The following is a 17248-nucleotide window of genomic DNA, read 5'->3' as shown; positions in this document are numbered from 1 at the left end:
AGAATTTTTCTCCGCCATCGCCTCTTCAAGGGGACCGTTTTTCACCAGATGCTCAAAGTAACACTCCAAAAGGTCCACAAAGTGAGACATAAAATCCAGTTCAAAAAGAGCAGTGATATTCGCAACAACAACTGATCATTTCACTAACGAAGGTCCTTATGAAACCTAGAAGCTTAAAGGCTTCTACATCTTCCAGCCATCTGAAGAAGATATCATGGGAAGTAGCGGCACGTAAACGATCAATTACACGGACAAGCCGAGCCAAACAACTCAAAGATACGTTCCTTCTCTCGGTCCCCTCAAACAGGCTTTCGCATCTACTCCTCGTCGAACTTGGCCTTCAGAATCTCCGCTTCCACCATGCGGCCCGTGGCGTTGCAAAAATCAGCCTGGATATGCAACCACTTGTTGGCGCGATATCGCGCCTCGAGGCCCGCGAGCACGCGGCAGTCGCTCTCGCTGTAGAAGCGGTCTGGCTTGAGGGTCTTCTGGTCCGGGTACATCTGGGCGTACACCGTGTCTGCCTGGTAGCGGCGCGATTCGTAATACTCCTGTGCCTCGTCGTCGGTAGCTTCTGAACACGAGTCCGACGAGTCCGACGAAGAAGAGGCAAATGTTACCGTAACCTTTCTTTTCTTCGATTTACTCGTTGTCGCTGATTCAGACTTGGCGGGCTTCGACGTATCTTCCTTTGATTTCCCCTTGCCCTTCGACGCCGAGTTCTCGTCATTCTCTTCGTTGTTGTCCTTAGACTTGTTCGTAGTTTTGCTGCCCTTCTTGGCTTTGGGCTGAGCCATCGCATCATAGTCGTTTATGTACAGCTTCGCCAGCTTGTCGGTAGTGAAACCTAGCCCTTTTGCATGGGCAGAGAGCTCGCGGTGGCGCCGTTGGCATTCTCTTCTGCTGCGCTTGACAACCTTCCCTATCTCGGCCCAACTGGGTTGGGATTACTTGTGTTAGCGATGAGCTTATGAAAACGTTTATGAGTGTGATGGGACCCACGAGTTCCCTTGGGATTTCAGGACGCAGATTAGACCATCATGCGCTCGCGTCCACTCAAGATCAGTGTCAGAAGCATCGTCGGTAGAGTTACACGCAGGCATCTCCTCCTCGTAATTGTCTTTCTTTTTGATTCTTGCTACGGCGGAAATAGCCTTGTCTGGTTCGTTGTCGGATCCGACAACGGCGCACGTCGATTCGTTGTCAGAGATGCCCATACAAGCAGGGTGGTCGTCTAGGAAAGTGACCTCTATGATTTCGGAGATGATTGTTAGCAATTGTCTGTGTTTGTCAAGCAATCACCTGACGGAAGTGATGAAAAGAATTCGTACTCTTCTTTGGCTTCAATTGGTTTGACATTGTGTAAGTAGATTGTAAGGACGTATGACTTCTTGTCAACCCACCTATGATCTTGACAAATGGGACTGAGATGTGAAGACACAAAGGGAATCCAAAATGCGGGGGATTCCGTCTCAGATATGCCCGTGGAGGAGTAGGTTTATGCAAGTAATGCGTTAGAACACAAAAGCTGCGTGTACATAGATTAGACATGCACTGGGCAGGTGATATTCAGAAGTTGGATATACATGTAGGTACTGATTACCTGAATCAACTTGGTTCTGGGTGTTCTTTCGCTTGTGTACTGTGGAACGAAAGTGTGGTGAAGTGTCAACAAACATTGATAGCACGGGTACCGTTGACCGTGTACATGGTTGCTCATGGAGACCCTGGCTTCCTAGGCGACGATAATGGTGACGATAACATGGTTAGGTACAGCTAGATATACGACACAATCTTAAAAAGGTTTCTGTAATACTATTAGCCCCCCCCCCATCTTGTTCACCGTGTAGTTTGTAGGAAGCTGTTAAATATCAAACTAGGAATATAATGATTATGTCTAAATATATAGACAACAATCTATAGCTTGCTTCTGGGTCTCCATTTAGCATAAGGGTGTTCCTCTCCACCCGGAACCAAATGGTCAACGGCGCCTGTATGTAGCAGACCAGGATGGACTTGGTCCAGACTCGTGATTCCACATTGCTGCATCGTCGTCTCCAGCTCGTCGGTCAACACTGATGCAAGTTAGCGTAATACTCAAACTTTGGCATAAACCAAGGACATAATGAGAGACTTACTGTTCACAAAATTCTCAATGCCCTCTTTTCCGTAATTCAAAGCAAACAAGAAACCCCGGCCGATTCCTACGGCTTTCGCGCCCAGACAAAGCGCTTTGAAGATGTCCGTCCCGCGCGTTATGCCACCATCGATGTATACTTCCATCTTGTCGAAGATCTGTGGGCAGCATTTCTGCAACTCCAGTAAGACTAGAATCGTGGCTGGTGCCGTGTCGAGACTTCTCCCTCCGTGATTTGTGATATAGATGGCCTCCACGCCAACCTCCATTGCCTTGACGGCGTCCATAGCCGTCTGAATCCCCTTCAACACGATGGGCAGGCCTGGCACCGTCTTCCTCAACCACGCGACGTCATCCCAGGTGAGCGAGGCATCGATAAAGTGGCCCATGATACGCCCCAGCGAGCCGCCTTTGCTATCGTTCTTCGCCTTCATGCCGGACATGGGGAGCGTCATCATGTTCTCGTCAGCCTTAATACGCTCGTCCGCCTCCCGCTTTCCAATAACAGGGGCGTCAATCGTGACGAAAATGGCGCGCACCCCTCTTTCCTTCACAACCCGTAGCAACTTCTCCGACTTCCGCCTATCCTTGTCGACGTACAGCTGGAAAAAAACAGGCACGTTCGTCCCATCGGCGCTCTTGGTCTCCTCCACGGCGTCCATCACTTCAGGTAACGGGTATGAGCAGCTCGTCGACACGCACTGCGGAATGCCGAGGCTTTGGGCGCCGCGGCCTAGCTCGCGCTCGCCTTCGGGGTGGAATAATCGCCCCATGGAAGTCGGCGCGATGAAAATGGGGGTCGTGATGCGGTGCCCCAACATCGTCGTGCTGACGTCTACGGAGCTGACGTCCCGCAGCACACGCGGCCGGAGCACAATGTCGTTGTATGTGGCGCTATTCCGCTCATACGTCAGACAGTCTGTGGCCGCCGAGGTCAGGAAAGCCCACGCCTTTGGGGTATAACTCTGCTGGGCGGCAAGCCGGAAGTCATGCGCATTGATGAGGCTCGAAAGCGGGGGCTTGGCGCCTTTCACTTTCGTCGGCGGTTTCTCCATTGTCGGCGGCGGCCGTGTCCATTCCTCCGTTACTGTTGATCTATCTAGGATGCCAACCCTACGGGACGGTGGTAGTGTTGTGCGGATGAGTGATGGCGAGTGAGCCTCCAGGTAGGCAGCTGTTGCGTCACGGCCGGCGTGTTGGAGCAATACGTTCACGCCACCAGGGTGCTCCGGCGCGAACTCGCTGAAGTCGTATACCACGCCTTCCACGACGAGCCAGAGGTCGTCGAGGGACTGGTGTGCCGAGACCTCCTCGACGCTGATCGGGCGACCGGTTAACGTATCCTTAGCACTCATCTCGAAGTCCTAGCGATGTTTCTACCTTCGTGAAGAGGCGACTCACTCGGCAACTCAATTGTGACTATATCTACGCGGCATAGCAAAAGAAAAGAATGAAGATGAGGTAACCTTCCAGTTACACGTAACACGAGGACATTGATAAGTAATCATTCTCGCTCTATTGGGTCGGTATCGTGTAAGTCGGCGGAAAAGACACCGACTTTTTCTCCACTGTTTGGTTCTCTCTACGAAGTACAGCGTCCCCTTTCCCCACGATCGTCGGGTTTCCCAATCAGCGACTCGGAGAACAATAGCCTACCCCAGGATACTTATTGCCGTTGTTTCTGCTTCGGCTAGCGACTTTGCCATATTAGCTGAGCAGTTGCTGATGATCTATTGATTCTGAAATTTTCAGATGGCGCCCATCGTGCTCATAAATAATCCCAACCTTGGTAAACGCGAATTCCTCAATGCTTAGGAATATTCAACTAGCACCTTGATCTTTCCCCTTCCTCACCCTGCAAGCGCCTTTCCAACAAGTGTTTGCCCGCGCTCGCTAAGCTGCATACCAAGTGCGATCTCGCGGCCTTGTGGGGACATCTTGGCCCAAGTCTTGCGCAGGATGTTAATCATCTTGTCCTCGTCGACATCTTCTCTCTTCTCGAAGTCGTCGAGCTGGTCGTCGAGGAAGACGAGACATGCCGTGTCTTCGAGGACCTGAGTCTCAGCGTCCGCAGAGAGGTTCTCCTTCCTCACGAGCGCCGCGATGCGCTCGATGTCCTGCGTCGGGAGTTCCAGCGACAGTGACGGAAGTGTGGAGAGTAGAGTCTTGATTTTCTCCGCTGCTTGTGTCTTTTGCTTTGCGCGCCAAGTTAAGTAGCCAGGGCGCGTCATTGGAAAGCTGTCGCGGGGGATCTCCCACCTTTTCATCCCCAGTTTGTTTTATCAGCCGCTGTGATTCTTGAGTAGATCCGCGTTGTCATGTTATTCTTGATAAGGGGACTTCTAGTACACGTAATAGTATGTACCAAGGTATGCATACTACTGTGACGATGCAACTTTGCGATGTTTCAACTTTTGGAATCCGCATCTCATTTAAACGACTAACCTAGATAGGTGCACTCACCTCCTGAAATGCTGCGCCCGGCACGCAAGCTGCAATACCGGCGATGCATCTGGACACCGCACCGCAAGCCAGCGCGTCATCTTGCGCGCGTAATGCAGCTCGTTGGGTACTGTTTCCTCGCCATTTTCTGCGCCCGGAAGAGTCTTGGGGTCTTCGCCGTGCGCATCGTCGATGAGCTTCAGCGCCGCGGCGAAGTTCGCGGGAAGATCTGGTAAGGTCGTCATAGTGTTATTCCTGGATCACCAGAACCATGAGAAACTCCCCGACTCAAGGTTTTGGTGATGATGGATCTAGGGTCTGTAATGGAAATGAATTAAGCCGATAAGAGCGATGGGAAAAAGAGGTTGTCACCGCATCAATTTGAGTGAAAGCCTTACTGATCTGAAACTTGCTGGCAGCTACCGGTATCATGGAAATAAAATCCAAGGCTAGCATCTGATGGGCTATCTAAAGAGGTGGGGGTTCGGGACCTTATCAAGCTATCACTCATTTCTGTGACTTCTAGATTCCTTTCAAATATATAGTCGCCTACTTACACAGCAATTTATAGCAGAGAAAAAAAAAATCTAGACAGGCCGTGGCATATTTACGTCTACAGTTTACTTTACAGTTTTTCTAGCAATGGAGATAATTGCTAGAGCAGTGGTAGGTAAATCCACCCTTCATTTCAGAGTGGACCGTCTCTACAGCCATTAACCGTCTTTAACTATATTTTCTCTCAGGCAAGGGAGAGAGAAGCGGGTATATTCTCAATCCTTATATATGTAGTTAGTAGAATGTGTGCGGCGGCCATTCCAATCTGTAGTTTCCTCCTTGAATGCAGTTCACCCTTAGGTATCATACGCTTAAACTCCGACGCCCTAACTCCCGGAGCCAAGAACGCACGATATATACAAAAATACATAAAATGATCGACTCAAAATACCTCCGAAAATAATGCCATTAAATACCCTCCCGATGTCATGTTCCTGGATATGGCCGGTATGATTGGTATTGCGCTGGCGCTGGCGGACTGAACTGAGCGTATTCGGATTGCTGGTGATGATGGTAGTGGTGTACAGCCGGTGAGAGGGGTTGTAGAGGTGGTGAGTGATTGGAGAGCGCTGATACCATAGTATTGTAGTTGTCAGCAGGGCTGACGGGACTGACAGGGCTCTCTTCAAGTGGTGATACATCTTCATCTCGGGGCTTAGAGGAGGCACCTCGCGGAGCAAAGTACGCCGGCACTTCGGCGCTGTTGTTAGTTCCTTCGTCATATATCGGGTCTTGCACCCCGTAAACATTTGATGGGTATGTTGTTATGGGTTGGTCCGATGTCTGAGCCATACCGGGAGGGGCCTCGCCATAGAAAGTTGACGGATATTGCGATCCTGGTATCGGGTCATTGTGGTGATACATATCTTTATCGCTAGGTGGCATTTTCCGCCCCAGACCAAGAGGATTGGAAATCTCTGGCCGCCTTTTCCGTCGATATAAGAAGAAGAAAATAGCAGCGGCAATTAAGGCGAGACCGGCGACGCCGCCCACTACTCCGCCGGCGATAGCGCCGGTATTCACTGATGCAGTGGTTCCATCAGGTGCCGTTGTGGGCGATCCATTCTCACCAGGGACATTTACGGTGACGGTCGTAGTAATGACACCATCGGTAGTTGTGAAAGTAGATTGTGATAATGTCGTGGGATCGCTCCCTGATACAAGACTGGCCACAATATCACCAGTGGCGGACTTAGCGGCGCATCCTATATAGTACGCGCCATACAGCGGTTCCCAGAAATTCGCCTCATAAGAGTGAGTTACACAATGCGGGCGATCCGAGTCGCTGCTTTTTCTCCGCTCAGCATGCAGGTACAGAGGACTCAGCCGTCTTTGGATAGCTTACCAATATGTCGTAAGGGGGTCTCCAGACCATTGCGCTGACGCTGAAGATTCCAGACAAGTCGTGGGCACGATGCAGCCACGAGGATTTGTCTCTGTACAGCAACCTACGATGCCAAGAATGCTGTTCAGCCTGCAGAACTCCCCACTCTCGCAAGTGATGGCTGGGCCTGGGGGGACATATTTAGTTAGTCAAATCGATTTCAAAAAGCGAAAGAGAACCAGCCGACTGGCGTCAACATACCGTTGAGGTTATCCGCGGAATAACCACATATTGCAGACTTGGCATCATCTCTCCTCCGTAGCTCCCAATCGAACGGCCGCCTTTCGGGCGCAGAAGTCGTCTTCGGTATCCATTCGTCAAGGCGCAAGGTGGACGAAACTTGAACGGTAGGTGTCACCGGAGCCCAGTCCCCCGCACTTGAACCCATCTGAAACCGCCGGGCATTAGCGTGCGCTACCACATAGCTCAGGGTAGTCAATCGGAGCACGAGTGCCATCATTCGCACATTCGTCCATCAGGGGAGGGAGGGAGGGAGGAAGGGAGGGAGAAAGAGCCGTCGAGAAGCGGAAGGGAGGAACAGCAACGGCAGCCGGCCATTACTTAAGAGTGGTACTCGTGTAGCGGAGTAGGTCTGGTAGGAAGAAAAACGCGGATGATGCTGCTGCTTATTGCCGGACTCGGCTATCGCGAGCCCTTCCCGTTGAGGCTGTCAGCTGAAGCAACACCCCGCTCGAGAGTCTCGAGTGTTCATTGATGGGACACTGCTTTGCCTCCGTTGGGTAGGTATGTCAGATTTTCAGAAGTGTCCCGGCTAAGCAAGCATGGAGAAGATCCTCGGCGGCATGCCAATGAGGAGAGAGCCAACCCATGCAGTGTCAGCACCAGGCCGGGAAGAAAGCTATGGGCTGGCACTAGAAGCTGTGTGGTCGGCCAACAATTGCCAGTTATTGACTGCACTGCACCCCCCCCCAACTCCCCAACTGCCATGTCGACCATGGAGGATACGTTCGCGCGCACATGGGGGGAGAGAACGACTATCTCGCGGCTTGGTGCCTCGAACGAAACTGCTTTGGGTGAGCGTGAGACGAGATCCGAAGCGAGCGCTGTTTCTATTCTTAGAACGCCGTTGTTGGTGGTGTTCGCCGTTCTAGACTAAACAGCTGACCTGATCTGACCATTGATGAAGCATATTGCATACTTATAGCGAGTCCGATGGGAAGCGAAGGCCAACTAGATGCATTTGCTGTACCTCTCGTTGACCGATTTTTCATCTATCTAGACCTACAATGGATGCATAATATGCAGTTGAAAATCAAATAGCTCGATACTCAGAGCCTGCCTCGGCCTTTGTCGCACCAAGGGACAGGGACATGCAGATGGGGGGAGGGCATCGTTCTCCAATTAGACAGCCACACGATTACGTTAGAATGAGATGCGTTACTACCCGCCCTGGGACAAGGTACCATCAACAAATGGAAGCCAATCTGCCTCTTACATATAATAAGTATAGTCTTGGTGCCCATGAATGTCCCCTGCTGCTCGTAGGCCTGCTGTATCTACACTACATAGTACTACATAGTATGCAGCGAGAGTATTGTTTTAAGCCGTAAAAGCTGTCGCGTTGCTCCTTCAAGAGATTATCGTTCCTCTCTCTCTTGATCGGTGTGGAGCGAATGACTCATCTGACCTAATTGATCTATTAAGAGCTATCGTATAAGTATCGTTAAAAATAGGGATATGTTACGAACAAAATCGATCAGCTGTCTACTATGTAAAGGCTATCTAGCAAGCCAGTAGTGTCAGCATCTACTACTATGTATGTAGTCAGGTACACGTCAATTTGCGACTAACTCGGGACCGATATATCGTCACCACTGTAAATCATGTATCCAAACCATATCTAGTATGGTTATTTATGCTATGTGTACATGTTAACGTGTGGTGTCCCTACTAGATCCATTCTAGTACCATTGCCTAGAGCATGGCTGTTCGTCAGATCGTCCGAGAATCATGCCTGAAAGGTAAGCACGAGGATTCTCGCATGCTGCTGACGATGCTGCTGCTTATGACATTTCATGTTTCACTAGAGTTCGACTAAGTCAAGTGGGACACTCAAGAACAACGCCGGCTCTGAGGGTAGTAAGAGCAATCCAGAACGGTAAAGGCGGTGACAGAATACCTAAACCCTCGCAGCGAATGTACAAATTAGTACTTATGATAAGGCTTGGCGTGAGCTACTAGAATCAGAATCATTGCCTACTACAGTCGGTATCCACGGTACAACTGTAATCTTGTCAGCAACCCGGAATACGACTGCGACGCGGGACGGGATGGTTGCTCGTCACATCGATAGATGCACCCGTCCTATGGGGTGTTCTCCCGCTCGGTAATTGAATTTTTGAGAAGCTCGCAAGCGAAGAAAGAGGAGGCTTTTCGCCATGCGGCTCATTAACACCACGTCTCTTGAGCTGAAAGAATTTTTGGGGGAGCCTAACGATCCCCGATTCCCCAGATATGCTATTCTTTCACATACATGGGGCGAGGGCGAGGTGACGTTTCGGGATATGCAACATATCGAAGTCGCCAAGAAAAAAGCAGGCTTTAGCAAAATCGCCAAATGCTGCGAACTAGCCCGGGGTGAAGGACTGAACTGGGCTTGGGTAGACACCTGCTGCATCGATAAGACGAGTAGCGCCGAACTTTCTGAAGGTGTGTTTCTTTGCTCAAGCCGGACATGGCGCTCATCACTGATGACCCCGTGACCAGCTATCAATTCTATGTTTAGATGGTATGAATTTTCGACGACATGTTATGCGTATCTAAGCGACGTGGGGGTTTCCGACTCGGACTCCCAACACCCCGCTGAACAGCTTGATTGGAAAATGTCCAGATGGTTCACTCGAGGATGGACCCTGCAAGAACTCATTGCGCCTTATGAAGTTATTATCTACGATCGACAATGGAAGCAGCTAGGCACGAAGAGAGGCCTAGCCCCGGACTTGAAAGGGAGGACGCGTATTCCAGAAAATGTCCTCCTGGACTCGCCGTGCAGACGTAACTATTCCGTCGCATCACGTATGTCATGGGCTACTGGAAGAGAGACAACCAGAATCGAAGACAGAGCCTATTCTCTTTTCGGTCTTTGTAAGTTCTTAAGCGTCGTTCCTGTCAAGCCTCAGATTGGTTACAAGCTTGCGATACCCCTTAAACCCCTCCACTCCAGTCTGAGTTTACTGACCTTCAAAGTTGATATCAACATGCCTCTATTATACGGAGAAGGGAATAAGGCACTGTTGAGGCTTCATCAGGAGATCTTAAGCACCATCGAGGACGATACGATTTTCTTGGGTGGGCTGGCCCCTAGAAATTCGACAGTCTTGTCGCCTACCTATCTAGATATGCGGACTGAGAGTCAAATGCTAGTCACTCCAGGGAACTTATTTGACGAGTCCTTAGTCAACATGTCTCCGTTACCTAGCACTGCCGATCGACTGGTGACTCGACAGTCTTCGGATAACTCTGCATTGTGGCCAAGGAATGATCCAAGGAAAGACCCGAGACTGAGAGGAGATGTGATTTCGAGTATGTCGTCCTTAGCGTTATTTACCCCTCTAAATGTCAACTTTGAAGAAAGACGAAACATTACTTTTTGGATGATGAGTGTAGCTTGACAGCATACGAATTGCTCTAGTTAACACCCATCCGAACCGAAAGAGTAATGGCTAACTCCGGCGAACTACAGTGCCTATGAGGATTGTCCAAATCGCCTTCGCCAATGGTCCCACACCAAGCATAACCATCACTAGGAACAAAATATTTCAGGTCGAAGCGGAATCAGTCGACCGGAAGATGATTGAAAATCGCATGTTTGACACTCTAAGGTCCAGCAACAGGTCTCTCTGCCTGGGCATGCTTCGCTGCGGAACGGATGGTCAACTTGTTGCAAGATATTTCATGTGCCATGTGGCTAATGACGAATTATTAGCCGAGCCTCTGCCTGTATACCGCTTCGTCTCACCAGAAACAGTCTATTACTGGCCATACATGCAGTGCCATATATCACTTAATAGGGCTTTGCAGTCCACGAGGCCACACTTGAAGCGCCTCCGAGATCCCGCAAATTGGGGTTCGCGCGAAGTCCAGTCGGGTATCACTTTTGGCAACGGATGGACTCTGAACTCAGCAACTAAATTCAGGGCGGGCAATGAAGACGCCGACGACGGCAGGGAGGATAAAAAGGTTTTTGGTTACCGCCTTTACTTTGCACCAAAACGTGAATGGTGGTCTCTTACCCTAGGCCACGATAAAAGAGAGCGATACACCGTCGAGATAGAACTAGCACGACTAGCACGACCAGGAATGCCCACCAAGCACAAATCTTTTCTGGTCGTTGACGAGTATAACGATCGAGAGGGACACGTTACCGAGTTGTGTCATAGAATGCCCGTGATAGGTGGTTCAGCGGAACTAGTAGTTTCAGTCTACTATGAAATCGACACACGCCGCCACTGGCACAGCCCAATGATCAGGTTCCGCGCATTCGAGCCGAGCAACGACGAAAACGACACCTCGGAGTGCGGAGCCAGCGAATGATATCTCATGTGAAGCCCAGGGTCTTGAACTGTGTACTTCGACTGTGGTGTGTTATTCCTGTGAACAACCGGCTAGTACCAAGGTGTCTTTTCGAAAGATATCATGCATACCTATTGCCATATCGAGAATAAAAGAGCCTCGACTTGATAGGAAAGAACACTTGACCTCTCGAGATAGGTAAGTCTCATCTCCCCTAACGTTCATGAGTTCCAAATCCTGCTTCAACTCATGATGTTCATGACTTCTAATCTTACAACCCCTAGATACGGAAGAATTATTTAACAACAACATTGCTACACTGTTTAACACACCGAATCTGAGACCTCTATCTTCCTATTATCAATAGTCAAGGCCGACTTCCGCCGGTTTTGTTGCTTCTCTTTTCGTCTAAGCCTTGCTGAATCCTGAGAAGCAATTGAGAATAGGGGTAAACTCAGTTTCAAGTCCTAGTCCCACTCCCTGTATCGCGCACCATCCCATATCAATTATTTACCTTAATACCAGAGTCTAAGAATATGTAGTCTCTACCGCCCCCAGATCTTGCTCTTAATGTTCAATATCGCAGTATACAGATACACAGCCTCCTAGATGTCCAGTTCTCAACTGAAGTATGACTCAGGTATCACCACCTCGCACGATGGCAAGGGAGGATCCTTGATTGTGAAGACATGAAAGAATGGAAGTGCGGTATCCCCAATAACTAAACAGGTTTCCGATTTGATGCGCTTTTATCTACCGATTACACTCAAATTTATGTATCAGGAACGTTTTTAAGGTGGTAGATGAGCCTACAAGTCCTATTCATGCCATAGCTGTTGAATTATATCAACGTATGAAATTTGCGAAAATACACTGTCCTTTAGGAAAGATGAGTGTCACGTCCTCATGCCTCTTTAAGAGTTCTCTCTTTGGGAAATGACACATACCATTAATATACACGGCCAGAGACATGGGAACAAGGCACTGCGATCAGGTCTACTGTCGAGATTCTATTAGGATAACCACGAGCCATTATCGCTTTAACGCAACTAAAGGGGGTTGACACTCATGTTCTAGATGCTTAGGGAATATAGTCCTAGGTGGGTGACCGTTCAGTTGCTAGTCCTAGAGTTTGATACGGCATATAACATACGAGTGCATCATTTTGTCAAACGTAACCCAACCGCCTAGGTGAGCTAAGTAGAGGAGACACTTAAGATCAGCAATGTGTAGAAACTAAGTGTGCAAGTAACAGCCCCCCTCGCGCTTTCGCCAACTCACGCATTAGCAACGTGAGGTTGAGACATCTGGGCCGTCGCTTATTGTTATATCTACGAAGGTATACAGGGCTTTGCGATCAACTAACATCAATCCCGCTCTGCAATCTTCCATCTATAAGAGTCCAACTAGCCATCAATTTGTTGCGCAGCAAAAAGTATCTTAATCTAAGCGCCCTTATGCGACTTTGACTCAGGCAAGACACGTCTGAAAACCGTTTAGCTTCTGCCCGTAATTCTTGTGCTGATACTCGCAAGGTTCCCCATATCTGAAACTTCACCGGATATGAGCGGCGATGCGAGGGTCGTTACGATCATACCACCATGATCCCACACAGTCGTCTGTTTTTTTTTTTTTTTCGTCGCTCCCCGGATTAAGAATTCCGTAGCGTGGCGCCTCAAAACTGCTACTTATGTTCCGACTTATCGTGCATCGCTTTTAGCGAATCGAAGAGCATGAGGCGGGAAGCACTTGTTATATACAAGAGTGAAGCGGCTCTATCGGAAAAAGACTGCAGAAATACCATTAACGAGATGTTCGGGGCGTTGGGTGGCATTCAGGGCTTGGATATCGAATAACAGCCCTATGTCATTTATCATCATGCTTTCCCCCCAAGACCCCTATTCTACTTCCATCATTTCGGTAATATCGTACTTCTCCCCGCCTCGCTATCAGAGCCTGTAGACGTTTTGATGACGTCTTTTCATTTGTATATAAGATCATGATATGGTGGCCATAGCCATATCTGCAGCCACAAGGATATCTATACACCCAAGATAGTTATCACAACCTCAATTTGACTCGCGATCATAGCAACGTCATGAACTAAGCCACATAACGCACAGCAGCCCCGGATTCCGAAGGGATGTCATAACGCTCGGTATCATATCACCGTCCATCCTGTCCGGCTCATGCAATATCCGGCTCCCCGTGAAGTTACTTCACATACCATTAGGCAGCGTGACCAGAAGATATGCAGATCACCGAACCCCTGCGACGAGATCCGGTACCTCGAGTTGCATGAATACGACATCGATCGAACACACATTACATACATATGTGCTCGCACGACATGGACGCAATGCTCCCGCGTGCTGGCTCTAGGTACAAGCCCACCAGGAAACAGACGGGAAACACGACGGATACGGGCATGTTACATGTTACTCATTGTGTCTTCGTCTTCTCAGATAGGTTAAGACAACCGAGCTGTCTCGAGTGAAGTTGGTGGGCTGGCGTCTAAGCAGGGGAGAGAAGTGAGGCGAAGGACAATATCCCAACTATTTCATTGGCAAACAAGACACCTGCTTCTGTCTCTCACCTCTCTCTCCGCGGTTACCATCAACATCATCATGTGGTCACGGCAACCTGTTTGCAGCTGCACGTTCCCGTCCATGCAGCATGCCCTCCTACTGTACCTCCTTGCTTACCTAGGTAACTAGCGCATAGTCATCACTTGCCTCATATGGCACCAGTGCTTACATATGTACTATACAGTATACGTGTAGGTAAGCAGGGGATACACCTACCTAGAATAGGTATGTTACGTAGCCTAGCCGCTGACGATAAAACAGAAAAAAATCAAGAAAAAGAAGTAAATAAATCCCATGTTGGAAGTTATGTATGGGAGATACATGCGGCTGGCTGCAGGGTTTGGACAGGGCTGGTACCCACGAGGTGGTATCGACAGGGGTGTTCTGTGGTTTATTTATTATTTTTTTTTTTTTTTGCTCAGCTCAGATCCCCCCCCCCCGTGCCCATCCCATCTCATCCCAATCATTACAAGTTAAGTTAAGTACCTGGCGTCAGCAGATGCAAGGTTAGTGATACTACGCTAACGAATCGTATAACGAATCCGATCTCCAGGGAAATGAAACCAGTCCCAGATCGCTGGGACCCGGGTGCGGATGAGATTGGGATTATTTACATCAGGTAGTGTACCGGTGCTACACACTCACATACCTACGTAGATAGGTACGGTACTCATAACTTGGCTATGTACCGACTTACATGTACTCGGTGTATGACGGCACACTGTAGCCGGGATATACCTACATACCAGACGTGCTTGTCTGTTCGTTTGTCTAATCCCCTCTCTTCAACGATGTTGCGTTCGACACTGTCCCTGTCGAGTAATCATTTATTATCACTCATCTCGGGATCCCACCGCGTTATGCGGTCCGTGGGCAGGGATTTGTTTCTTGGAAGGTGAGATAGAGAGAGGGGTATGTTTCAAAAAGAAGCTGGAGAGCATCCTATTGTTCTATTGCAGTAAACCCTGGTTTAAATAACCGGCCCGGTGTATTTGATCAGACGAACAGGATATGCATGGGTCTGACTGGTGTCCTTGGTTACGGTGACATACACGCCCACAACCGGATGGATCGTGGTATGAGATAAGCTATTGTTTCGCGTCGTACCGCCAAGTCTACCGGAAGCAGCAGCTCTGAGGATCAGATAGAAACGTATACAATACCTAGCCTCGATAAGGTCAGGCTTGCTTGACTAGAGTAGACTAGACTGATGCTTTTCCTGACCTCGATATCGACTTTCCCATGTCCATTGTCGCATGCAACACCATGGTAAAATCGCAGCACAAGTGGGCAATATTATGTTGCTAGTGAGTGCCCAGCCGCAGATCTGCACATAAAGTACACTGAGACATCGAGATGCTTCATTTCGGCAGTGGGTAGTATGGATTCTATACATGCACTTCCGCTCCAACCAGCCATCTTTCAGGTCATCTTTGTCTACTATCGTGCACAGTAGCACGAAAGCTATGAAGACCCATTCTGCCCATGCTTCCATACATAGTACCTTAGGGATCTTAAAACGGAAATCGACCGAAGCTGTTTCTTAGGTGAGGTCTGTGAATCGTGTCAATCTTTTCCCGGAGTGAGCAGAATAATATCCAGGTGACTTGTCAGGTTAGCAGTTACTCTCCATGTCTCTAAGTATGCTGCTGATCATTTTCATGCATGGGAAATTGCATAGGCAAAGGAGAAGCAGACATTATTAGTGTAACCAGTGCATTCCATATACCATTCCAGCTATAAGTGTTCGTGGATGTAGATCCTGGGTGTTCTACTATATCATCCCCAGTGCTCTTCAGTCATATACTGTGGCCCCTTTCACCTTTCTAGAGCATGGGATAGATATAGCCAACTCCTCCTATATGCGCAGTCACTGGGGAACTAAACTAGATTAACTCTCCATATATGTTTCACAAGGGTTGTGTTCACAGCACATAAGTATTATAAATCATCACATCGGAGGAACGACTTCAAAGCTGTTTCGGAGTTTCTACTTAATCCACTGACCTGGTATCACCCACACTAGTTGTCTCATCCTAACCATGTAGAGCTCCTGAAGTGTATCATATTATTGGACGTAATTGAACGCCCTGACAAATACTGGTCGTGTAATACTGTCTTGTCCATATTGCTTTTGGGCAGCTGACTTGTTAAACTACATCCCGTCAGCAACTAACTATTGTTCATTGAGCAATATGCGTCCTATACGTTGGTCTACAAGCCACCGAAAACAGCAAAGCTAGAATAGATAGCAGTGCCTTACATAACCAGAAAAAAGAGTGATCTACCTGTTGGCCGTATACAGTTTCACCAGAGGCAGCCCAGGTAGCTGATAGGAGCGAAGTTGAAGTTTTCTCGGAAATTTTGTATTGCTTTCACAATTATGCAAAGCAAAGGTGTGGCGATACCCTAACAAGTTGTGCCAAGGGGCAAGTCGAATAAGAAATAAGACCGAGGAAGCTCCCTTGAGGCCTGCTATTACAGCTGAAAAGTGATGGTGGATCCGACCCGTTTCCCTTCAAGAGGGAGCGCTGAGGACCACGATGTTGACCAAAGTTTTTCAGCTTCCAGATATCGCGGGCATCCTCGAACGTGCATTGGCCAAGTGAGGTCGCCAGCTGAGAGGATTGATTGAGGAGCTATAGCGTACGCATCTTGGTATTGCATCACGCATTGTCTAGCGACGTGATACTTTACGGCATTGAAGCTTCTCCCTCCCCCTGAACAAGCGCGAGGCTGGTCTTGACATGAATTTTGGGAACCCTCCCGGGTATATTGCATGCTCTTGATTGAATCAGGTTGCTATGAATTCCCGCCTTTCGGTAAGTGAGGATCATTTGAGACTCATCCATACAGGAATGGACACGCTTGCCTTCAATTTGCAGTACGAATTCGTCAATATAGCACCCCTCCTTCTCTCTCCAGCTCTCGGGTAATACTGACAAGTAAGCGATGCCAAGAACCGACGTGCCAAGACGTGAGGCGATAGGTTCCCTTTCTCACAACGAAAGCGAACCACTATTTGTTAGTTGAGCCTAGATCCTATGCAGACCCACGGAGCCGCAATGACTCGCAAATACGGGCATGCCGGTAGCGAAGCGTTTTGCGTAGTGATATACTTGCTTAGCCCTGTGTTTGCTTCCGCATTGGTTGACCGTTGACGGATGCGCCTCCATGAAATCCTGCTTTTGTTTTTAGGGCAGCGTCTGTGACGGAATTTAGACGGCCAGGCCCGGTACACGTGTAGGGAGGCATACGAAGGGGACCTTTATGAGTAAAAGATGAACGGAGCGATGCAACTGTACAGAAGCTACAAAGGTCGAATTACAGATCGCCGCATGGACCACCGTGTTCTCTCGGAGCTATTCTTGCCCTGGTTGGAATAAATGATTTATTGTTGTCTTGTGCTGCCGCTGTTGCTTAACGGTTACCCTAGCAGATAAGCACCGTTGGGGTCAGCCAGGGCGGAGATGGAAGGACTCTCTTCACAGGTATGTGTCTTGTCTCGTCTCAGATGTGCAAGGGGCTCAACGTATCAGGGGATCTAAAATCGCGGGGCGGAGGGGGGCGAAAAACCAGCCACTAGCGGAGAGAGAAGATAGGGCAGTA

General features: G+C 48.9%; 5 protein-coding genes across 5 annotated transcripts; 1 reads left to right on the top strand and 4 right to left on the bottom strand.

The window, feature by feature from the left end:
• Positions 1 to 317: 317 nt before the first annotated feature.
• Positions 318 to 1359, bottom strand: F5B22DRAFT_647737 (uncharacterized protein; the record flags this gene model as incomplete). The annotated part of the gene is made up of 3 exons (XM_047978918.1): positions 318 to 936; positions 1003 to 1249; positions 1332 to 1359. 3 exons carry the CDS (start codon positions 1357 to 1359, stop codon positions 318 to 320), a joined length of 894 nt encoding a protein of 297 aa, XP_047829729.1.
• Positions 1360 to 1681: 322 nt separating this feature from the next.
• On the bottom strand, positions 1682 to 3739 carry F5B22DRAFT_240452 (mitochondrial cytochrome-like protein b2). Its single transcript, XM_047969936.1, has 2 exons — positions 2139 to 3739; positions 1682 to 2075 (listed from the first exon to the last, which is right to left on the bottom strand). Exons 1-2 carry the CDS (start codon positions 3490 to 3492, stop codon positions 1918 to 1920), a joined length of 1512 nt encoding a protein of 503 aa, XP_047829728.1. The 5' UTR covers positions 3493 to 3739; the 3' UTR covers positions 1682 to 1917.
• On the bottom strand, positions 3614 to 5170 carry F5B22DRAFT_240329 (uncharacterized protein). The gene is made up of 2 exons (XM_047969935.1): positions 4601 to 5170; positions 3614 to 4396 (listed from the first exon to the last, which is right to left on the bottom strand). Exons 1-2 carry the CDS (start codon positions 4822 to 4824, stop codon positions 3988 to 3990), a joined length of 633 nt encoding a protein of 210 aa, XP_047829727.1. The 5' UTR covers positions 4825 to 5170; the 3' UTR covers positions 3614 to 3987.
• Positions 5027 to 7139, bottom strand: F5B22DRAFT_240314 (uncharacterized protein). The gene is made up of 3 exons (XM_047969934.1): positions 6720 to 7139; positions 6480 to 6645; positions 5027 to 6422 (listed from the first exon to the last, which is right to left on the bottom strand). Exons 1-3 carry the CDS (start codon positions 6976 to 6978, stop codon positions 5561 to 5563), a joined length of 1287 nt encoding a protein of 428 aa, XP_047829726.1. The 5' UTR covers positions 6979 to 7139; the 3' UTR covers positions 5027 to 5560.
• Positions 7140 to 8819: 1680 nt separating this feature from the next.
• F5B22DRAFT_240306 (heterokaryon incompatibility protein-domain-containing protein) lies at positions 8820 to 11643 on the top strand. The gene is made up of 5 exons (XM_047969933.1): positions 8820 to 9188; positions 9246 to 9623; positions 9726 to 10061; positions 10222 to 11249; positions 11336 to 11643. The coding sequence occupies exons 1-4, from the start codon at positions 8918 to 8920 to the stop codon at positions 11070 to 11072; spliced, it is 1836 nt and encodes a 611-aa protein (XP_047829725.1). The 5' UTR covers positions 8820 to 8917; the 3' UTR covers positions 11073 to 11249; positions 11336 to 11643.
• The last annotated feature ends 5605 nt before the right edge of the window (positions 11644 to 17248 follow it).

The sequence above is a fragment of the Xylaria bambusicola genome (assembly GCF_022495145.1).
Source record: "Xylaria bambusicola strain CBS 139988 unplaced genomic scaffold F5B22scaffold_28, whole genome shotgun sequence".
In the NCBI taxonomy this organism is placed as follows: Eukaryota; Fungi; Ascomycota; class Sordariomycetes; order Xylariales; family Xylariaceae; genus Xylaria; species Xylaria bambusicola.
Note: the sequence above shows the minus strand (reverse complement) of the source record. Positions and strands in the feature narration are given on the sequence as shown.